The sequence below is a fragment of the Astatotilapia calliptera genome, chromosome 2, assembly GCF_900246225.1.
Source record: "Astatotilapia calliptera chromosome 2, fAstCal1.2, whole genome shotgun sequence".
Taxonomy (NCBI): domain Eukaryota; kingdom Metazoa; phylum Chordata; class Actinopteri; order Cichliformes; family Cichlidae; genus Astatotilapia; species Astatotilapia calliptera.
This window is the reverse complement of record NC_039303.1, coordinates 988,246-1,006,083: the sequence shown is the minus strand read 5'-3', so window position 1 is coordinate 1,006,083 and position 17,838 is coordinate 988,246. Positions and strand designations below refer to the sequence as shown.

General features: G+C 42.5%; 1 protein-coding gene across 2 annotated transcripts; it reads left to right on the top strand.

Annotated features, from left to right (window-relative positions):
• The first annotated feature begins 588 nt into the window (after positions 1-588).
• On the top strand, positions 589-16,355 carry mmp17b (matrix metallopeptidase 17b). Of its 2 annotated transcripts, XM_026180956.1 has the most exons (12): positions 589-953; positions 4,711-4,905; positions 5,071-5,203; positions 5,302-5,443; positions 5,578-5,686; positions 5,762-5,939; positions 7,242-7,418; positions 11,273-11,375; positions 13,719-13,792; positions 13,902-14,051; positions 14,812-15,090; positions 15,210-16,355. In XM_026180956.1, exons 2-12 carry the CDS (start codon positions 4,777-4,779, stop codon positions 15,590-15,592), a joined length of 1,857 nt encoding a protein of 618 aa, XP_026036741.1. In that variant the 5' UTR covers positions 589-953; positions 4,711-4,776; the 3' UTR covers positions 15,593-16,355. The 2 variants fall into 2 exon arrangements, with proteins under 2 accessions (XP_026036741.1, XP_026036749.1); XM_026180964.1 differs by lacking the exon at positions 589-953 and having other exon boundaries at positions 4,843-4,905; positions 5,108-5,203.
• Positions 16,356-17,838: the final 1,483 nt, after the last annotated feature.

The window sequence follows — 17,838 nt, the reverse complement described above, 5'->3', positions numbered from 1 at the left end:
TCTAAGAAATTGAAGTCAAAGAGCAGAGAACGGTCAGTCCTGAGCATCAGTCCGTCACTGGATCTGCCTGTTCTGCTACAGACACACATAACAGGAATCAGGTTTCCTGAAAACACACTGCATTCGTCCTACACGTGTTTCTAGTTGCAGCTTTTTTCTCTCAGCAGAGAAAGACCAGATTAGATTGAGCTTCATGATCCCAGCAGGATGGTGCAGGGTTCACATGAAGGGGACTCACCAATGGAAGAAATAACATTAGCATTGACAAGAATATGGAGAACATGGCTTAGTGCAGTTCATGCTTTTTTCATTGACATGAACAGTAGGATATCAGTTGCATTTAAAGAAAGAGGCCAACATGAGACCACCCCTCCCACCAGTTCAGTGGATTAAACACAAAGAAGAAACACAAGGAAAAAGCTGCAGCAGAACGAGAGGGAGCCACAAATCTGTCTTGGTTTTGTTTTAATCCTCATGTTAAGAGGATTGTGTGTAAAAATGTCATCATGAGAGAAGATACACATAAACATGCAGATGTTGCACACATGCAAAGGCACACACACGTGTCTAAACCCATCTTTACTGTGCATCACTAATCCTGCACGAGTCAAATGTTGCATTCTGCACTCACAGAGTATTGTGCCACAACTAATTGTTTTCAAATCAGATTTTCTTTGTTCATAAATTGTGTACTGAGGGCAAATAACTGACTGATAGGAGGAAAAACAAGTTGGGAAAAACCAAGGCACAATCTCGGGATAGAGGAAGGAAGATATTTCTGCAAAGATGAAACTCTTCATTTGTCATGCTGCTGTGGCAGTGGGTGGGGTAGGGGGTGGGGGTTAGGAGTCAGGCTTTGAGGAAACGAGCAGGAGAGTAGAAAGGACCCATCTGTTCCCATTGTGGCAAATGAAGAGAGAGCAGGGAGAAGCAGAAGGCAGAGCAGCAGGAAGGTAAGTGTTAAAAGCACTTTTCTCATCTTTAACTTGCTGTGATTCAGCTTTCAGACTAAATTTGGAGTTAGTGTAACTTAATGTAATGAATGAATGTGCCGTGGTCAGTGGTGTGAGATGTTAGGTTTCATTGTCAGATGGTGACAATATTACATGTGCAGGGACTAATACACAGCCTGAATTACTGTACAGCTGTGCCAATACCGCTGCTCGAATTCCTCCAAACTCTGCTTTTCATTTAAAGCCTGACTTAACTAGTCAAACGCTGTGAAATGCAAAAATAAGTCAGCTTTGGGGTTAAGACAAAAATGTATGCACTTACATTTTAGAGCATGAACTTTACCTGATCAGCTGCTTTGATGCAACGTGATTTGCCACCAAAGCAGTTCCTCTAATGTTCATTCCAGCTTGTTTAATTCAGAATGTTCTTTCTGACAGTCGGCTCCTTCGACCTTCGCCCTCTACTCTTGTGGCTGCTTTAATCTCATTACTTTAAAGCTGCCTTGTCCTCCATTCATCCTCCCTCCTCCTTCTCTGCCCCAGTGCTCTAACTGAAATGGTACACCCTCTAACTTAATTAATGGAGGCATCTTCTGATTGACATGGGCACACACATATCTAGCAGTGTCCTATGGGGCAGGGCACAATGCCCTCCTCTCTGTATTTTATGGAAATTCTCGTCCATCTCGTGATTGAATCTGGTAGGTTTCTCCACCCTGTGGGAATATACAACGTTTCCCATCAGCTTCTTTGACTCACTGCTTTAACGCGTCCGTGCTATTGTGACATGGAGTGTCACAGTGTGCTTCCTGTTCTTTTGTGACAGTTTTTGCACTTTACTTTCTAGCAGTAGCAAAAGTAGCCACAGGACGTGCATCACCACACAGGGAAGGTTGGGAAGGGCCTGGTTGCATGAAGAGATTTGATTGGGTAATCTAGTGTCACCGATAAAAATGAATGGATGGGCTGCTGTCAGTGCTTGTAGGGCCAGTGCACAGCAGACCTTCAATCCAGTCTGTGGCCTGTGTAACTATATCGACCAAAAAATGATATTGACACATCAGCACACCGGGCATGCCAGATTACCAGTAACTCTTTAGTGGATCTGTTAGACTGGAGTGCAAATTGCACAGCATCCAGAGACGTGCCATGAATAACCTTCATGATGATTGAGCGCCATGGGCAGCAGTCATGCAGGCAGGTAGCAGCTGTCCTCTTTGGGACTATGATGATGGTGGTGGATGTGAAGCACACTGGGACAGGCATTATTCTCTTATATTTTATTACATTGCAGGTGCAAATGTAATGTACTCATCTTTGTATCCTTCTGAGACCCAGAAAAAGGTTTTAGTTGGTCTCATTAATGCAGCCTTGTTGCATCACCAGCCAGAGGACATTCTTTCTTTCTCACCCGAGACATAAAGATGACTCGTGACTTTGACTGACTGCCAGATGCTGAGTTATACACCGGGTCCTGGCTATAACTAGGACCCAAGATAATCCGAGTCATGTCACATATACAGATATGCTGAATGATGCTTTCAATTTTAAGAGACGAGCACCTCCCTCTGGTTTGTAGTTGATCTGTTTTCTCATTAAAAAGTCTTTCTACCCAATTTCAAAAGAGTTGAACTCTAATGAAAAAACCTCCAAGGCCTAGCTTACACATTGCTTCTTATACATAATGGAAGATGAGTGCAGAACATACCAGTGTGTCCTCTGACCTTTCACCATCCCGGGACAGCTATTCGTCTGACTCCCTGCCTACAAACTGAGTGAAATCCTTTAAAATCTCATTCACAAATCAGAGTTAGTAATTCCTCTGTCCACTACAAAGGACACTGAATAAAAGTTCTCTTTCAAAAGTGTTAACATTACTGCACATTTCTGAAATTCTACTAAATTGAAGATAACAATCTAATATTTGTCATGAACCGAGGTTCCGCGCACAAGCTGGACCCAGAAGCAGAACCAAAAGGGTCGAGGCGGCGGGTGCTGATCGTGATCCAAATCTCAGACGGGCAGGCGGACAGGCAGGTGGCTCACAACACGCCGAGTTGTGATCTGAGTACACAGGGCAGAGTAGTGTTAGTTCAGACGGATAAGTTTTCATAAGGGCTTTCCCGCAGGTGTGCGTTACCGTTGAGCGACGGCTACGGACTGGCGTGGAGCAGCAGGTAGGGCAGGATTAAATAGTCCACCTGGTGATCGCCTGGGATGGGATGCAGGTGTGGGGTTAGCAGCCACGCCCACGGGCGTGGGCATCCCATCAGCACCCCGGACGCCGGGCTGTGGACCATGACAATATTGAAGAAACAATTTGAGGGTTCATTAAAATATTCAATTAAATTCAATTTTATTTACATAGCGCCAAATCACAACAATAGTCACCTCAAGGTGCTTTATATTGTAGGTAGACCCCTATCCGGTTGTTCAGTGATGACGTGACGAATCTTACTTCCGGGTCTAAAGTAGTCTGCGTTTAATATGGCTTTTGTGTTGTTAACATGTTTAATGTTTTGTATTTTCTTCTATTTGATCTCAAAAAGCTCCTAAAACAGTCAGTGATCACTGTTGACCTCCCTCGGCTTTTATTACCGCTAATCATTTATTTAAGCTCAGTTTTTAAAACCTTAGGATGTAACTACAGCCCAGCCCATGCAGCAGTATATGAATGACTAACCTCGTATTGTGGATGGATTATCTCAGTTGTTCTCCTGGCTGAAGTTTGGTCCTTTTACAGCATCCTGCCATGCGATTACATTTGTTCCTGACCGAGAACACTCACGTTAACTTTTATCGAGTGGAAAAAAAGTTAGCTTGTTTATATTATGCTAACATAGCTGTGTCGCTAGCGGTCACGTAGCACATCATTATATACCAGCTAGCCCAACTTCAGTAACCCTACAAACGTCACTGCTGTTTAGTTTTCTGTCTTCATTTATGCTGGAAGTGATAACAGAGCTGTACGTTTTAATTTGTTTCCAAAACCCCGCAGTCAGGACATGCTATATTGTATTTAGATAGAAGCTAGCGAGCTAACTCCGTGCTAACTTCTAACTCCGTTAAATGTCATAAATTCCGTTTTCATGGATGCCTGGATGTTAAACTCAATTGTTACACCTGGTAGAGCAGAACGCTGATCATTTTATTAAAGATGAAAGACTTTAGACAGTTTTTCAACTCTCAGTAATGCCACAGTGATCGTTTGATATACGGACCTGCAGCGGAGTTTAGACCCAGACACGGCTAGTGACGTCAGACTGAACAACCGGATATCATATCACTTAATCTGAAATGTGGGACCTCCAGTGCCTTTTCATTTGGAAAAGAACTCTGTTATTACTCTACTAGCCCAATCCCCCAAAATGTGGCATCAATAAAAGCCCAGCGTGTCCCCTCGACACCACAGTAGGACTCAGATTGCATAGATTCTGGTTGATGTAGAGGTTCATGTCCTTCACAGAGGACACAAATGAATTGCGGCCTTTTAAGAGAATATAGTGTTTTTTCTATTTTAATAACTGCAAAGAATGCAAACTTCTGTGACTGCTGTGAGGCGACAGAACTAACCACTGCACCCGACCTTGTGTCCGTGTCAAGCCACCCTCTGTACCACTGTGCAAAATGTTAAAATATTTTTGTTTACTTTGGATAACTTAAGGAAAACTCTTTAAATGTCGGGCTTTAGGGTTTTTTGCTGCCCTGTCTGTATCGTTGTCTTTAATGTTTTAAAATGCCTTTGCTTCATTTCCAGTGGATTTCCACACACTGAAAATACTGCTTTCCACTGAATATTCAGTTCCAAAAACATGTAATCAAGATGAAGATGTATATGACTTTCCTCTGCTTGAGCTGTGGATGGATGCAAACAACTTGTGCTGCTAGTGTGACTCTGTCACCATCCTCTGCACCAGTGACACCCACTCAAGATGAGAGCTCCAAACTTGTGGTAATAGAAACCATGCAACTATTGATGGGAAATTAATAACATCTTTACCAACTCTCTCATATATTACATTGGTAGTGAGCTTTATATATAATATAGATACAGGACTGCAGGATAGAAATGGAAGAAGAACACCCTGTTAAAGAGATCATTTACCCCCTTTGTTAGGATTGGCTGATGAAGTATGGTTACCTCCCACCCTCAGACCCTTCCACCGGTCAGCTGCAGGCTTGGACAGGTGTCACCAGTGCTGTGAGGGCCATGCAAAGGTTCGCAGGCCTAAAAGACAGCGGAGTTGTAGGTGAGGAATACAGATGGTGTCTTAAAAAGATGTTTATGCTGCTTCTCAAATCTAGTGTTCTCTGTGTGATTGGATAGAGTCTGTTCTCTGGTGTCCAGATGAGGAGACAATGGCGGTGATGAACACGCCACGCTGCTCACTACCGGACCAGGAGGAATCATCCAACCAAGAGAAAATAAATATGAGGAGGCGGAGAAGATGGGCTGTCTCCATGTGGACGCGCAGGAACATCAACTGGAGGTGGGATAAAACTTGCGAGGAGACTGTGATCAGTTCGATGTAGTAGTTCACAATGGCTTCCTATTGTCAGTAAGCTGTGCTTGGTGAAGTATCTGCCACTCGGTGAGGTCTTTGCGTCTATCTTACCTCGTCAGGTTGCAATCATATCCCTCCTCTTCTCATCTGTCTCGGGAAACAATTCGCTCACTTATCTTCTACGCTTTAAGAGTGTGGGCCGAGCCAACGCCACTGGAGTTCCATGAGGTTTGTCAGATGCCACTTTTGACTAGAACTAGCCAAAGTCACACAGTCGATGAGTTTCATTCATTCTGTTTCCAGGTGGGCAGTCCGGATGCAGCTGACCTGCGGGTAGACTTCTTCCATGGTTACCATGGTGATGACTACCCCTTTGATGGGGCAGGTGGAGCAGTAGGCCACGCTTTCTTCCCCTCAGACCCAGCCCGGGCAGGAGTAGTTCATTTGGATGCGGAGGAAGAGTGGGCATTCAGACAGCCAGGTAGAACAACACTTCAAAAACATAAAAGTCTAACCTTTTATGAGTCTTTTAATAATAATAATAATAATAATAATAATAATAATAATAATGGATACTTTATTGATCCCCATGGGGAAATTACTTGTTTTTCTCTGCATTTGACCCATTCACTCAGTGAAGCAGTCTTTTGTCTTGTGTCTTCACATGGTGTAGATTAATGCAGCTTGGTGACCAAGCTTGACAGTGCTAGGCGGTAACTCAGTTATGGTCCTTTCTTGCTCCAAAGTTGCCAAATGGCAGTGGACAAAACAATAACACTGAGTCCAAAACCAGTGAGCTTTGGACCACAATGCTACCTCCATACACTCTATGGCCATACTATCCGGTTGTTCAGTGATGACGCGACGAATCCTACTTCCGGGCCTAAAGTAGTCTGCGTTTAATATGGCTTTTGTGTTGTTAACATGTTTAATGTTTTGTATTTTCTTCTATTTGATCTCAAAAAGCTCCTAAAACAGTCAGTGATCACTGTTGACCTCCCTCGGCTTTTATTACCGCTAATCATTTATTTAAGCTCGGTTTTTAAAACCTTAGGATGTAACTACAGCCCAGCCCATGCAGCAGTATATGAATGACTAACCTCGTATTATGGATGGATTATCTCAGTTGTTCTCCTGGCTGAAGTTTGGTCCTTTTACAGCATCCTGCCATGCGATTACATTTGTTCCTGACCACCGAGAACACTCACGCTAACTTTTATTGAGTGGAAAAAAAGTTAGCTTGTTTATATTATGCTAACATAGCTGTGTCGCTAGCGGTCACGTAGCACATCATTATATACCAGCTAGCCCAACTTCAGTAACCCTACAAACGTCACTGCTGTTTAGTTTTCTGTCTTCATTTATGTTGGAAGTGATAGCAGAGCTGTACGTTTTAATTTGTTTCCAAAACCCCGCAGTCAGGACATGTTATATTGTATTTAGATAGAAGCTAGCGAGCTAACTCCGTGCTAACTTCTAACTCCGTTAAATGTCATAAATTCCGTTTTCATGGATGCCTGGATGTTAAACTCAGTTGTTACACCTGGTAGAGCAGAACGCTGATCATTTTATTAAAGATGAAAGACTTTAGACAGTTTTTCAACTCTCAGTAATGCCACAGTGATCGTTTGATATACGGACCTGCATCGGAGTTTAGGTCCAGACTCGGCTAGTGACGTCAGACTGAACAACCGGATACCAGTAAACCATGACTTGTTTCTCTTCTTCTTCTAATCAGGTCATCATTTTGTTTTCTGTTCCTCCTCTTCTGTTTCCTTCCCAGTCTCTGAGGGTACCGACCTGTTCACAGTGCTGGTTCATGAGTTTGGCCACGCACTGGGCCTTCCTCATTCCTCATCCCGTCACTCAGTCATGAGGCCATACTACCTGGGTCCTGTCGGAGACCCTCTCCACTACCGCCTGGGACCCCAAGACCTGGAGCACATCACTCAGCTCTATGGTGAAGCTTCTCACACCATGATTTAATCATTAATATTGATTATAGTTGATGTGTGAGGATGTGTAAACTAGACTGAATGTAAAATTTCAGTATTAGCACACATAGGATAATATAAAGTTTGATGTAAAAGGATAAACACTGAAGTGCAGTTTAAAGGATGGATGAGGACAGCTGTGAAATAGCTCCCTGGTCTGACCTCTGGTGTGTTTATTGAGGAAGGACAGAATTAGTTTCTTCACAGCTTTAGCCTCCACATTCAGCGAAGACTCTCATGAAAGCCTCATACTGTAAAATATAAAAACGAGGAAATGTCTGACTGCGCTGTTGCTCAGAAACCATTCTTAACTTTTTTCAGTTCATTTTGCTTTTGCATAATGTCATGAATGCTTGACAGGCAAACCGCTGTGTCTGTGGATATTCAAGCTTCTGCCCACATGTTCCAAAAAATACATCCTTCCACTCAGTGTCGTTCCAGGTTCATTAACTATATTTGCATCTCGGGTTTAACAATTTGTCATTGTGAAAATTTACTAACCACAATCCATTTTTTAATGTTTGGTACTTAAACTAATGAACATGTAAAATATATTATTCATTGGCACAACATTTTATACTAAGGTCTGTGGCTCCTAGAAGTTAAACTTGAATATCTTTGCCACAGATATGATATGGAATTGTTTCTGTGGTTTTAAGTGAAATGCAAAACTATCGTCTGACAAGTAGTTTATAAATGAATAATTTCACAATATGAAGCACGCTGGAGAGGAAACAAGCCTTTCTGTAAAATACTTGGTTACCAAATACTGTGGCAATAGTTTGGGACATTGAACTGTGTTGTACTAACCTTCTAAAATGAAGCTAAATGAGTAATCATCACAGTAGGCTGGGCTTAACCAAGCATGTGTGACACACTGGAAGTGACAGTAGCTCTGGCTGTGTCCCACCAACCTGCAGTTGTCAAGGGCGAGAATGCGGTGGACTCAAGAGCAGACTCAATTTGCTTAGAACTGTGTATAATTTAATTGTCCTTAGCACAAAGCCACACCCGTTGTCCAGGCCGATATGCCGGAGCGACAGAGCGGCGACGATCCGCATAATCCCGTTGCCGGTCGACAGTTGCAAGGAGAGCCCGTCGGACCCTCCGCCACACCCGCCGGCAGCGTCGAAGGTGATGCTGGACCGAAGGAACAGCCAAATTCGTCTCATCCTCTGGGAACAATGGTGGCTGATACCCCAGCGAGGCCTCAAAGGGCGACAAACCCGTTGCCGAAGATGTGAGAGAATTATGGGCATACTCCACCCAAGGCAACTGAGACGACCAGGCAGCCGGGTGCAGTGACGAGACGCAGCGAAGAGCGGATTCCAACTCCTGGTTCAAACGCTCAGTCTGGCCATTGGTCTGCGGATGGAAACCAGAACTCAAGTTGGCCTTGGCACCCAGGGCCGTACAGAAGGCCCTCCACACTCGGGAGACAAACTGAGGCCCCCTGTCAGACACAATCTCCGAGGGTATGCCATGAAGACGGAACACATGGTCTGTAAGGATCTGGGTGGTCTCTGCAGCCGTCGGCAGCTTGTCCAGGGCCACGAAGTGAGCCGCCTTGGAAAACCGATCAACTATGGACAGAACCACCGTCTTCCCCGAAGAGGCTGGGAGGCCGGTAACAAAATCCAAGGCGATATGAGACCAAGGCCTATGCGGGGTACTCAGCGGTCGGAGTAAGCCAGACGGGGGCCGATTAGAGGTCTTGTTACGGGCACAAACGGAACAGGCAGCCACATAAGCCTTCACATCCTTGTCCATAGAACGCCACCAGAAATACCTCTTCAACAGAGCCATGGTCCTACTCACTCCCGGATGGCAAGTAAACTGGGCTGTATGGATCCAATGGATAACAGCCGACCGGGCGGCAGAGGGCACAAAACGCCGACCGGGCGGGCCAGTTCCCGGATCAATGTCGTCCCGTAGTCCTTGGCGTATAGCCTCCTCCACATCCCAGGTGAGGGAGCCAATCCTGCAGGCGAAGGGAGAATGAGCTCCGGGTCCCGGGAGTCCGAGTCCGAGGAGTACTGGCCAGACAGAGCATCGGGTTTAAGATTCCTGGAACCCGGGCGATAGGAAATATCAAAGTTAAATCGGGCAAAGAAAAGGGACCACCGAGCCTGGCGGGAGTTCAGTCTCTTAGCCGTTCTGAGATAAGTCAGATTCTTGTGATCTGTCCAGATGATAAATGGATGTTCCGTCCCCTCCAGCCAGTGGCGCCACTCCTCCAAAGCCAACTTAATGGCCAGTTCGTTCTGTCAAGGGCGAGAATGCGGTGGACTCAAGAGCAGACTCAATTTGCTTAGAACTGTGTATAATTTATTGAAAAGAACAAAACTTGAACGGAACTGGGTTTAACAGAAACCATACGCAGAAACTAAAGGAAATCCGTGGGCGGAGAAACCGGCGTAGAGCACGGGGAAACTTCTAACGGGAACTTCTGTAAACACAGGAGAGAGATGTTACTGAATGGGAAAAAACGAGTAAGGGACAGAGGTACGGAGTGCCAGTGGATAGTCTTGGGCTTACTTGGAGACCCTAGTTATTAGGCGGGGAAAAGGCTGCCATGGGTGTATTCCAGAGAGGGTCAAGAGTGGAGAGTCCGGTCCAGATTCCGAGGAGGTGGAGAATACAGACTGAAGGGCAGGCTGAGGAGAAGTGGAGTATATAATCCTCGGGTTCCGAGCAGACGGGAGAACAGGATGGAGACCAAAACAGCACTACTGGTGAGTGCGATGGGTGGAGAATCACAGATGGTAGCAGGACGAACTGGCGAGGAGTGGCAGGCCGTGCTGGCTTAAAAACCCTCTAGGTGGAGCCCCGGAGATTGACAACAGGTGATGAGCTGGCCAACTCCACTCCCAGGGACAAATGACAGGAACCTGGACCACGCCCAACCAGACACTCCCACAGCATATGACAGCAGTGGTTCTTAGACTGTCAGGTGGGCCCCTTTAGTGGTGCATGGAGCCAACCGCAGAAGGAGCATTGAAGAACCAGTCAGTATAACCCAAAATGGATCACCGTGAACTCAGCAGGGAAGTGTTTGCAGAGGTCAGGAATGACGTTTTCCTATGGACCCATATAGTGCTGCAAGACTTTTTATATCTATCACTGGCTGCTGCCCTTTAGATAGAAGCAGATTTGAGGCATTTCTGCATTGGCTAAATTTTTCCATTGAGAATCTACGTTTATATTCCAGTTAAATGGGGTTTAAGTCTGGAGACTGTGCTGGCCATCACCATCTTGTGATGTCTTTGGTAGTCAAAACATGACATCACTGTTTTGTACATTTTAGCACAATTTAATCCCCACATTTGTGAAAGAAAAGAAAAACACTTTTTTGAAAAGTCTGTAACAAAACCATCAAATCTGATAAAGGTTATTTAAATGCTGCAAAAGAAGAATGGATTGGAATAATAAAAATACGTATCCTAGCCTTAATTACTGGTTTATTAATAATGAATGATGCTCATAGTGAGTAAAAAGTGAACTGAGTGCATTTTTTGGACAGAGATTCACTTTTAATGTGTTTGTATAATATAATACAGATACATGAAAAACACTCCCAAAACAGAATAAATTGTTACAAATAAAAATCTTTACTGCAGACACTAATTTTACTAATTTAATAATAATAATTTTGTGTTGTAAGATTTATGGGTTTGTCTTATCCTGAAATCTTACTGATGGCTCTCTTCCTGCAGCTCGAAGTTTCTCTTCACAGCTTCTCTTCTCCACAGGGGTGGAGGGGGAATTTAGGTTTTTTTTTAAAGCTTTTCCATTTAAATTGTTGTGATTTTTGATTTAGGCCAAATGAACAAGCTGCTGTCTACGGAGGCTCCTCGTATCACCACAGAGTTGCACCACAGAGGCCATCATCATCGTCGTCGTCAGCATCATCATAGGCATGGGTATGACTTACTGAGAGATTTTTCTGTTAATAACAATCATATTAATATTATCATTATTAATAATAATACATTTAAGAATAAATAAAATCATAAGACTATAAAAAAAAATAAAAAGCAGAGGATTCATGTGACAGGATGAGTAATTAAACCCATTTAAAGGAGTGTGTTTTGAGACGGGATGTGAAGATGGAGAGAGTCAGAGTTCTGAATGTCTGGCGAGATGGAATTCCAGAGGCGAGGAGCAGAGCAGCAGAAGGTCTAGATCCCATAAAAGCCAAACGGGGGAAGGGACGTTCACACGGACAGAAGGAGACAAAAACTCTTTGTCATAAATATGCTAGATGGCTACAAGAATTCTTACTGTGTGCCTCTTTTCTTCCATATTTTTGCAAAATCATCTAATATCAGTATTAAGATTTTAAATTTAATTTCAGCCACCAAAGATATTTACATAAACAAGCTAGATAAACAATAGATAGATTTTGTAAACAGGAAAATGTTTACAGTGCTAAGTTAGCAGCTAATGCTAGCAAGTTCCGCCTGAAACAGCTACAACAGACAGACATTCGTTACCATCTGAGGACAGCGGCGAGTCTAGGATCAGAGCTTTGGGGGTGCTGAGCACCCAGAGAGCTGCCCAGCCAGCCAAGATAAATCATAAGATTCTTAAATTCATCAAGTCACTCTGTGCCTGGGTCCTCGTCTCAAAACATGACGTCACTGTTTTGTACATTTTAGCACAATTTAATCCCACATTTGTGAAAGAAAAGAAAAACACTTTTTTGCAAAGTCTGTAACAAAACCATCAAATCTGATAAAGGTTATTTAAATGCTGCAAAAGAAGAATGGATTGGAATAATAAAAATACGTATCCTAGCCTTAATTACTGGTTTATTAATAATGAATGATGCTCATAGTGAGTAAAAAGTGAACTGAGTGCATTTTTTGGACAGAGATTCACTTTTAATGTGTTTGTATAATATAATACAGATACATGAAAAACACTCCCAAAACAGAATAAATTGTTACAAATAAAAATCTTTACTGCAGACACTAATTTTACTAATTTAATAATAATAATTTTGTGTTGTAAGATTTATGACTTTCATGCTTTCATAGTGGTCCTTAGGAGAGCTTGACATTTTTATCAGGTGGTCCACACTGTAAAAAGTGTGAGAAACACTGATAAGTGTCTGTGTGCTTTTGGAAAACATTTAAAGCTGCTGTACAGAATCTTTGAAACAAGCTTAAAACATTTGTAGAAACAGAGCATCTGCTTCTCTTTACAGCTCCTCACTCCACCAGGGCTGTTTGGCACTTTCTGATAGTGAGCAAATGTGATGCACGTACATGCGGCAGTCATACAGACAACTGGACGGTCCAAAGGTTGGCCTCCCTATTACTGGCTGAGGTTTTAGTAGAGTTGTGGCTGAACCACATAAAAATATATCATTAATTTTAATCTCCCCGATCAATGATAATGTTATGTTGGAATGTTGTTAAAAAGGGTCAAAATGTTTCAAACCAGTTTGTTTAGCAGATTCTGTACAGCAGCTTTAATATCGGGAGAACACAACTTCCAGACTGTGAGTAAAATCAGGTTTTTTCCTCTTTGTCAGTTTAACAGTTGCTGTTGTGCCTGTCACTGCTCCCTGTCTGTTTGCTTACCTGGTTCTTCCTGACCTTGTTCTTTCTCCTCACGTTCCCTCTTTCCTCTCTCCCTCTTTGGACTGACAATCATACACAAATATATTGTATTCAATTAGATGATAAATTACATTAATATGAAAAAAATACTATTAAGATCACTAACAAAAAGTCCTCTCTCAGTGTACTTTCAACCAAAAGGCAAATAACCAAACCACATGAACATCTAATAAAAGATAAATATTGAAACACTGATCCAACATTATTCTTGATTGACGGATCATTTGATTTTACACTTTTACCTGAATGTGGCTCCTTTTAAAAAAAATAATAAAAAAACTTCCTTATATCCATTATGAACCTGGCTGTCTGTCTGTACAAAAAACGGTAAATGGCCTGTATTTGTATAGCACTTTACTGGATGTGTAAAGCGCTATACTAAAGCGCTTTACACATCCAGTCATTCACCCAGTCACACACACATTCACACACTGGTGATGGCAGCTACATTGTAGCCACAGCCACCCTGGGGCGCACTGACATGTCAGTTGATTCATGGGGCGATTTTAGCCCATTTTTGGGCTAAATTCGCCCCTGTCTCAGGACAAAGAGTATGGCTGTGCTGTCTACTACTGTTAACCAAATGAAACCCCGACATTCCTTTAACAAGTATCCCTGTGTGCTTCTGCCCTTCAGCCCCTCCATAGATCACTGTAACACCAGTTTTGATGCTGTGGCAAAGATTCGAGGAGAAACTTTCTTCTTCAAAGGTCTGAAAACAGATTTTTATAAATGTAGTTTATTTAGTTTAACTATGGAAGATGTATCTATAGTAACAGGATACCACAATTCATTATTTTCATTGGGTCATCGCTTCAGGTCCGATGATGTGGAGGGTCAATGGCGGAGGCTTGGTGTCGGGGCGCGGTTCTTCAGTGAGGAGGTTGTGGAGGGGTCTACCCCCTGACCTGCTTCATCTTCAAGCTGTGCTGGAGAGGCGCTCGGATCATGCGATCATCTTTATCAGTGGTGCAGTACAGTAACCTACTTGTGAGAGGGGTAAAACGGTGTAAAGGCCACAACAGTCAGTGCAGATTACGCACCATAACTGGCTATTAAAATCGTTACTGAAACTGTTTAAAAAATCTAAGAAGATTCCTTATTTCTTTATTTCTGTAACAATTGATTGACGTGAGTTTTTTTTTAGCTCATATCTCTTCTAGCCTTTACATTTTGCACACTGAAGTACACTGAATGTGTTCTTCAAAATTGTCTTTTTCATAGAATTTGCCTATAGCCATTCCTGAATTACTTTTCAAGCAAGCAGTGATACGTTTGAGAGATAGTGATGTCTTCAGAAAGCAGAACTTGTTGAGATTTATGAGATTATTACTTACTTCCTGCTACTTTCAGAAGACCTACATGCACCTGTCCTATAGCTTCTTTGAACATCTCCTACAGTTTGGCTGTAGATTACATTCTCTATAACCAAAATACTTTTAGCATAGTTAAGGACTAAATTCTCCAGCATCAAAACTGATGTGTCCAATTATTAAACTTTATCTGGCCTTGGATGTGGCTTCAGGTTTTTAAACCTTTCCTTCTTATTTCTTTGGCAACAGACATCCACTGAACATGCATGCAATGATAAAGTGAGAGTGTAAATACAAAATAATACATCAAAGCAGTCACAGTGGACAAGCTTAAACCTTTTTGAAACAATCGATGGTGTTTCACTGCGAATCATCGAACTGGCTTACTAACCTTTTCATGTGACGTCTCGCTGCAGGTCACCAGTTCTGGCTCTTCAAGGACCTGTCTCTGCAAGAAGGTTACCCTCAGCCCCTGTCTGCTCTCAGGACGGGCGTCAGCTTAGATTTAGCAGACACTGATAACGACGATGATGACGAGCAGGCAGCAGGAGCATTAGAGAGATGGGGCCTGGTCTGGGACCCGGAGGAGGGGGCTGTGTGGGGAAAAATTGGAGATGCCAAACAAGAGAATCAAGGAGACACCTGGACACAACTGCTCAAAGAGGGTGTGAATGGAATCACTACAGACACTAATGGTGAGGATCTGATTCATGTGTGAGATCTTTCTATTAAAGGATCAAATAAACGGACAAAGTTGACTTAATTTAACTAGAACCAGACTAAATTCAGTGAAGTTTCTTTTATTTCTCTCCAGGCTCTGTCTATCTCTTTAAAGGAGAGTCCTACTGGAAGTTCATGTTTCCAGGTTCATCACTGCATGATGGATACCCACGATCCTCTGCTGCAGACTGGCTGGGCTGCACTGACTCATCCTCACCTGGGATGCAGGACCTCTCCTTTTCACTGTCATCACCTGGAGGAAGAGAGGAGCTCAGGGAGAGTTGGAGATATCGGGGAGAGGAGGAAGAACTGATAAAAAGAAAGCGGGTCAGAGACGGAACTAAACACAAAGAGGTGCTGGACAGAGGTTCACACATCTGGACAAAATGCACATGCCGAAACGGAGCCCTGGGGGGCAGGACAACATTTTTGATAGCTGCCTTGCTGCAGGTTACATGGGCACTGTTAGCTGTTTAAAGGTGCACAATGAAAGAAAAAACTGAGGTTTTATTAGACTAAACAGAGTGTGTGTACAACCTTTCCACAAGCACTCGCATCCTCGCCCTGTACTCCTGTCTGAGTGTGAGATTAGAAATGTGCTGCTGGTTTCAGGTAGCAGCGGTGCTAATTACGAGTGCTATTTTAATTAGGAGGCATATTTATTTACCTGTCCACCAGTCATCCGGTCATATTGTGAGTTATGACCAGAAAACTGGTTCCATCTGTGAAGGACTGAAGTTGCCAAAATCAATTATTAACAAAAACAACAATAATAAATAATAATAATAATCACGCAGACATTAACTGACTGATAATTTGACATGCTTGTATTTACAGATATCAGTGTTTTAAATGTATGTATGGATCTCTGTATTACTTTTACATTCGTACTTTACAGCAATACTAATCTATCCCAGGCATCACAGACACCACACTAGAAAATGAAAGTGGTTTGGGGAAGTTAAAATTAAAGAGATCATTTTTAATATCATTTTGATAATATTTTAATTTCAGTTTGACCAGTTTCACCCCAAACCCACCGTAGCTTTTAAACTAAGTTTCTCTTTATACAGACAAAAAGTGGAGTAGTGGCTTTATTAAGTGGTTTTATTATTTCACCTTCCTGGTTAATTTCTCTTATTGCCGTCCCATAGGTGACAGTCTGCAAGCACACACTGTTTAAAAATAAGGATAAAAATCTATGAAGAAGGAGAATAAATGACATTATTATTATTTTTTATCAAAGCCTAAGTTTACTGCAGTTGAACACAACCTCCAACAGGGCAGTCAGTGATGGAGGTAGCCTTTAGCATGCAGCAGATTTGAGCAGTGTAAATGTACACCAACCAATTTGCACTTTTAATAACTCAAAGGGCAGCTGACCCTGACTCAGGTGACATCACTTAAGGACAGCTATCAAACTTAAAAACATTATCCTGCCACATGTTTCAGGTTCAAGGGTCTTTATTCGTCACATGCATAGTTATAACACACAATCAAATGTAACCTGACACGCTCCTTGACTTGAGCAAAAGGGGGGGGACATTATATAATATAACATATACATGAGGTGGATGTGCAGTAGTAGCATGTATGCAGCAAGCAGGTAAAGTCTGTACATTAAGTGAATTAAATAAGAACGGACAATCGCTTCTGAACACATAACAACACACGAGAGAAATAGTTTGAGCTCTATTTTCTGACCATTTATTTTTACCCATTTTCCATTCATCTTAACAGCATTTACATAAACTATGCATTTTAATGGTGCACGTGTGATGTACTCTCTTAGAAAAAGCATTTCTTACTGCGTCTTCCCTCCTCTGTCTTTTGTTGTTAGAGGTTGTTGTTCTGGCCTGCTGCTGGTATTTCACATGCTTTTTACTTAGTTCGATGTGCTTATGAGCCCTTCTGTTATTTAAAGACTGCCTGCTTGTTCTGAACTCTGATTTTGATCATGATATTCCTGTAAATAGGGTTTGAAATGAAGTAACTGAAATATGTCAACTTTTGTCAAAGCATTCTGCAGCTGCTGCTTCAACTCCATAATCCACAACAAATGGGGAATATAGTAGAAAAAAATGATCAGTAACTCTAAATGTGTTTTATATTTGAGATTCCTGAAAGGAGCCACGCTTTGCTTTGTTGACAGTGCAAACCCTTGCACCTTTCTCACTGAGCTTCATGACGTTGTCACCTGAAATGGTTTCACCCCACAGGTTTGCCTTGTCAGGGTTCATCTCTGGAATTTCTTGCCTTCTTCATGGGATTTGGGATCATCAGTGCAGAAGTCAGGTTGGTACACAGCTGGCGGCCCTATTTAACAACTGTTAGAATTCATATTATGGCAAGAACCAATCAGGTTTCTTGTGAATGCTTCCAGTGACAATAGCCATCTGCAGCCACAAGATGGCAGGTATGTAAAGGATAGATACAAACAGACAAGGAGCTTTATGATGCTGAAATGAAAGGTGAGACATCATTTTTACTGTAGTACATTTTAGTTTATGACTATTTTTAGATTTGATTAGGCAGTCAGTCCTTGCCTTCCTTGTCTTAACAGAGCGCTGCTGTATCGTAGGACTGGTTAGAGTCTGATGTTGTACCTGGTATCTGCAGGACCCACTCTTCCAGTTTGTGGGTTACAGCTCCTTTACCACTGGGACTGCTGTTTCCCATGGTACTTCTCTATTTTCTCATGAACATTTTTCCTGATGTTGGTG

Coding starts and splice junctions, on each gene's coding strand:
- mmp17b (XM_026180956.1), top strand. CDS start 4,777: ATGAAGATGTATATGACTTTCCTCTGCTTGAGCTGTGGATGGATGCAA. Junction 5,444..5,577: donor CGCAGGAACATCAACTGGAG/GTGGGATAAAAC, acceptor TTACCTCGTCAG/GTTGCAATCATATCCCTCCT. Junction 11,376..13,718: donor CAGCATCATCATAGGCATGG/GTATGACTTACT, acceptor TCTGCCCTTCAG/CCCCTCCATAGATCACTGTA.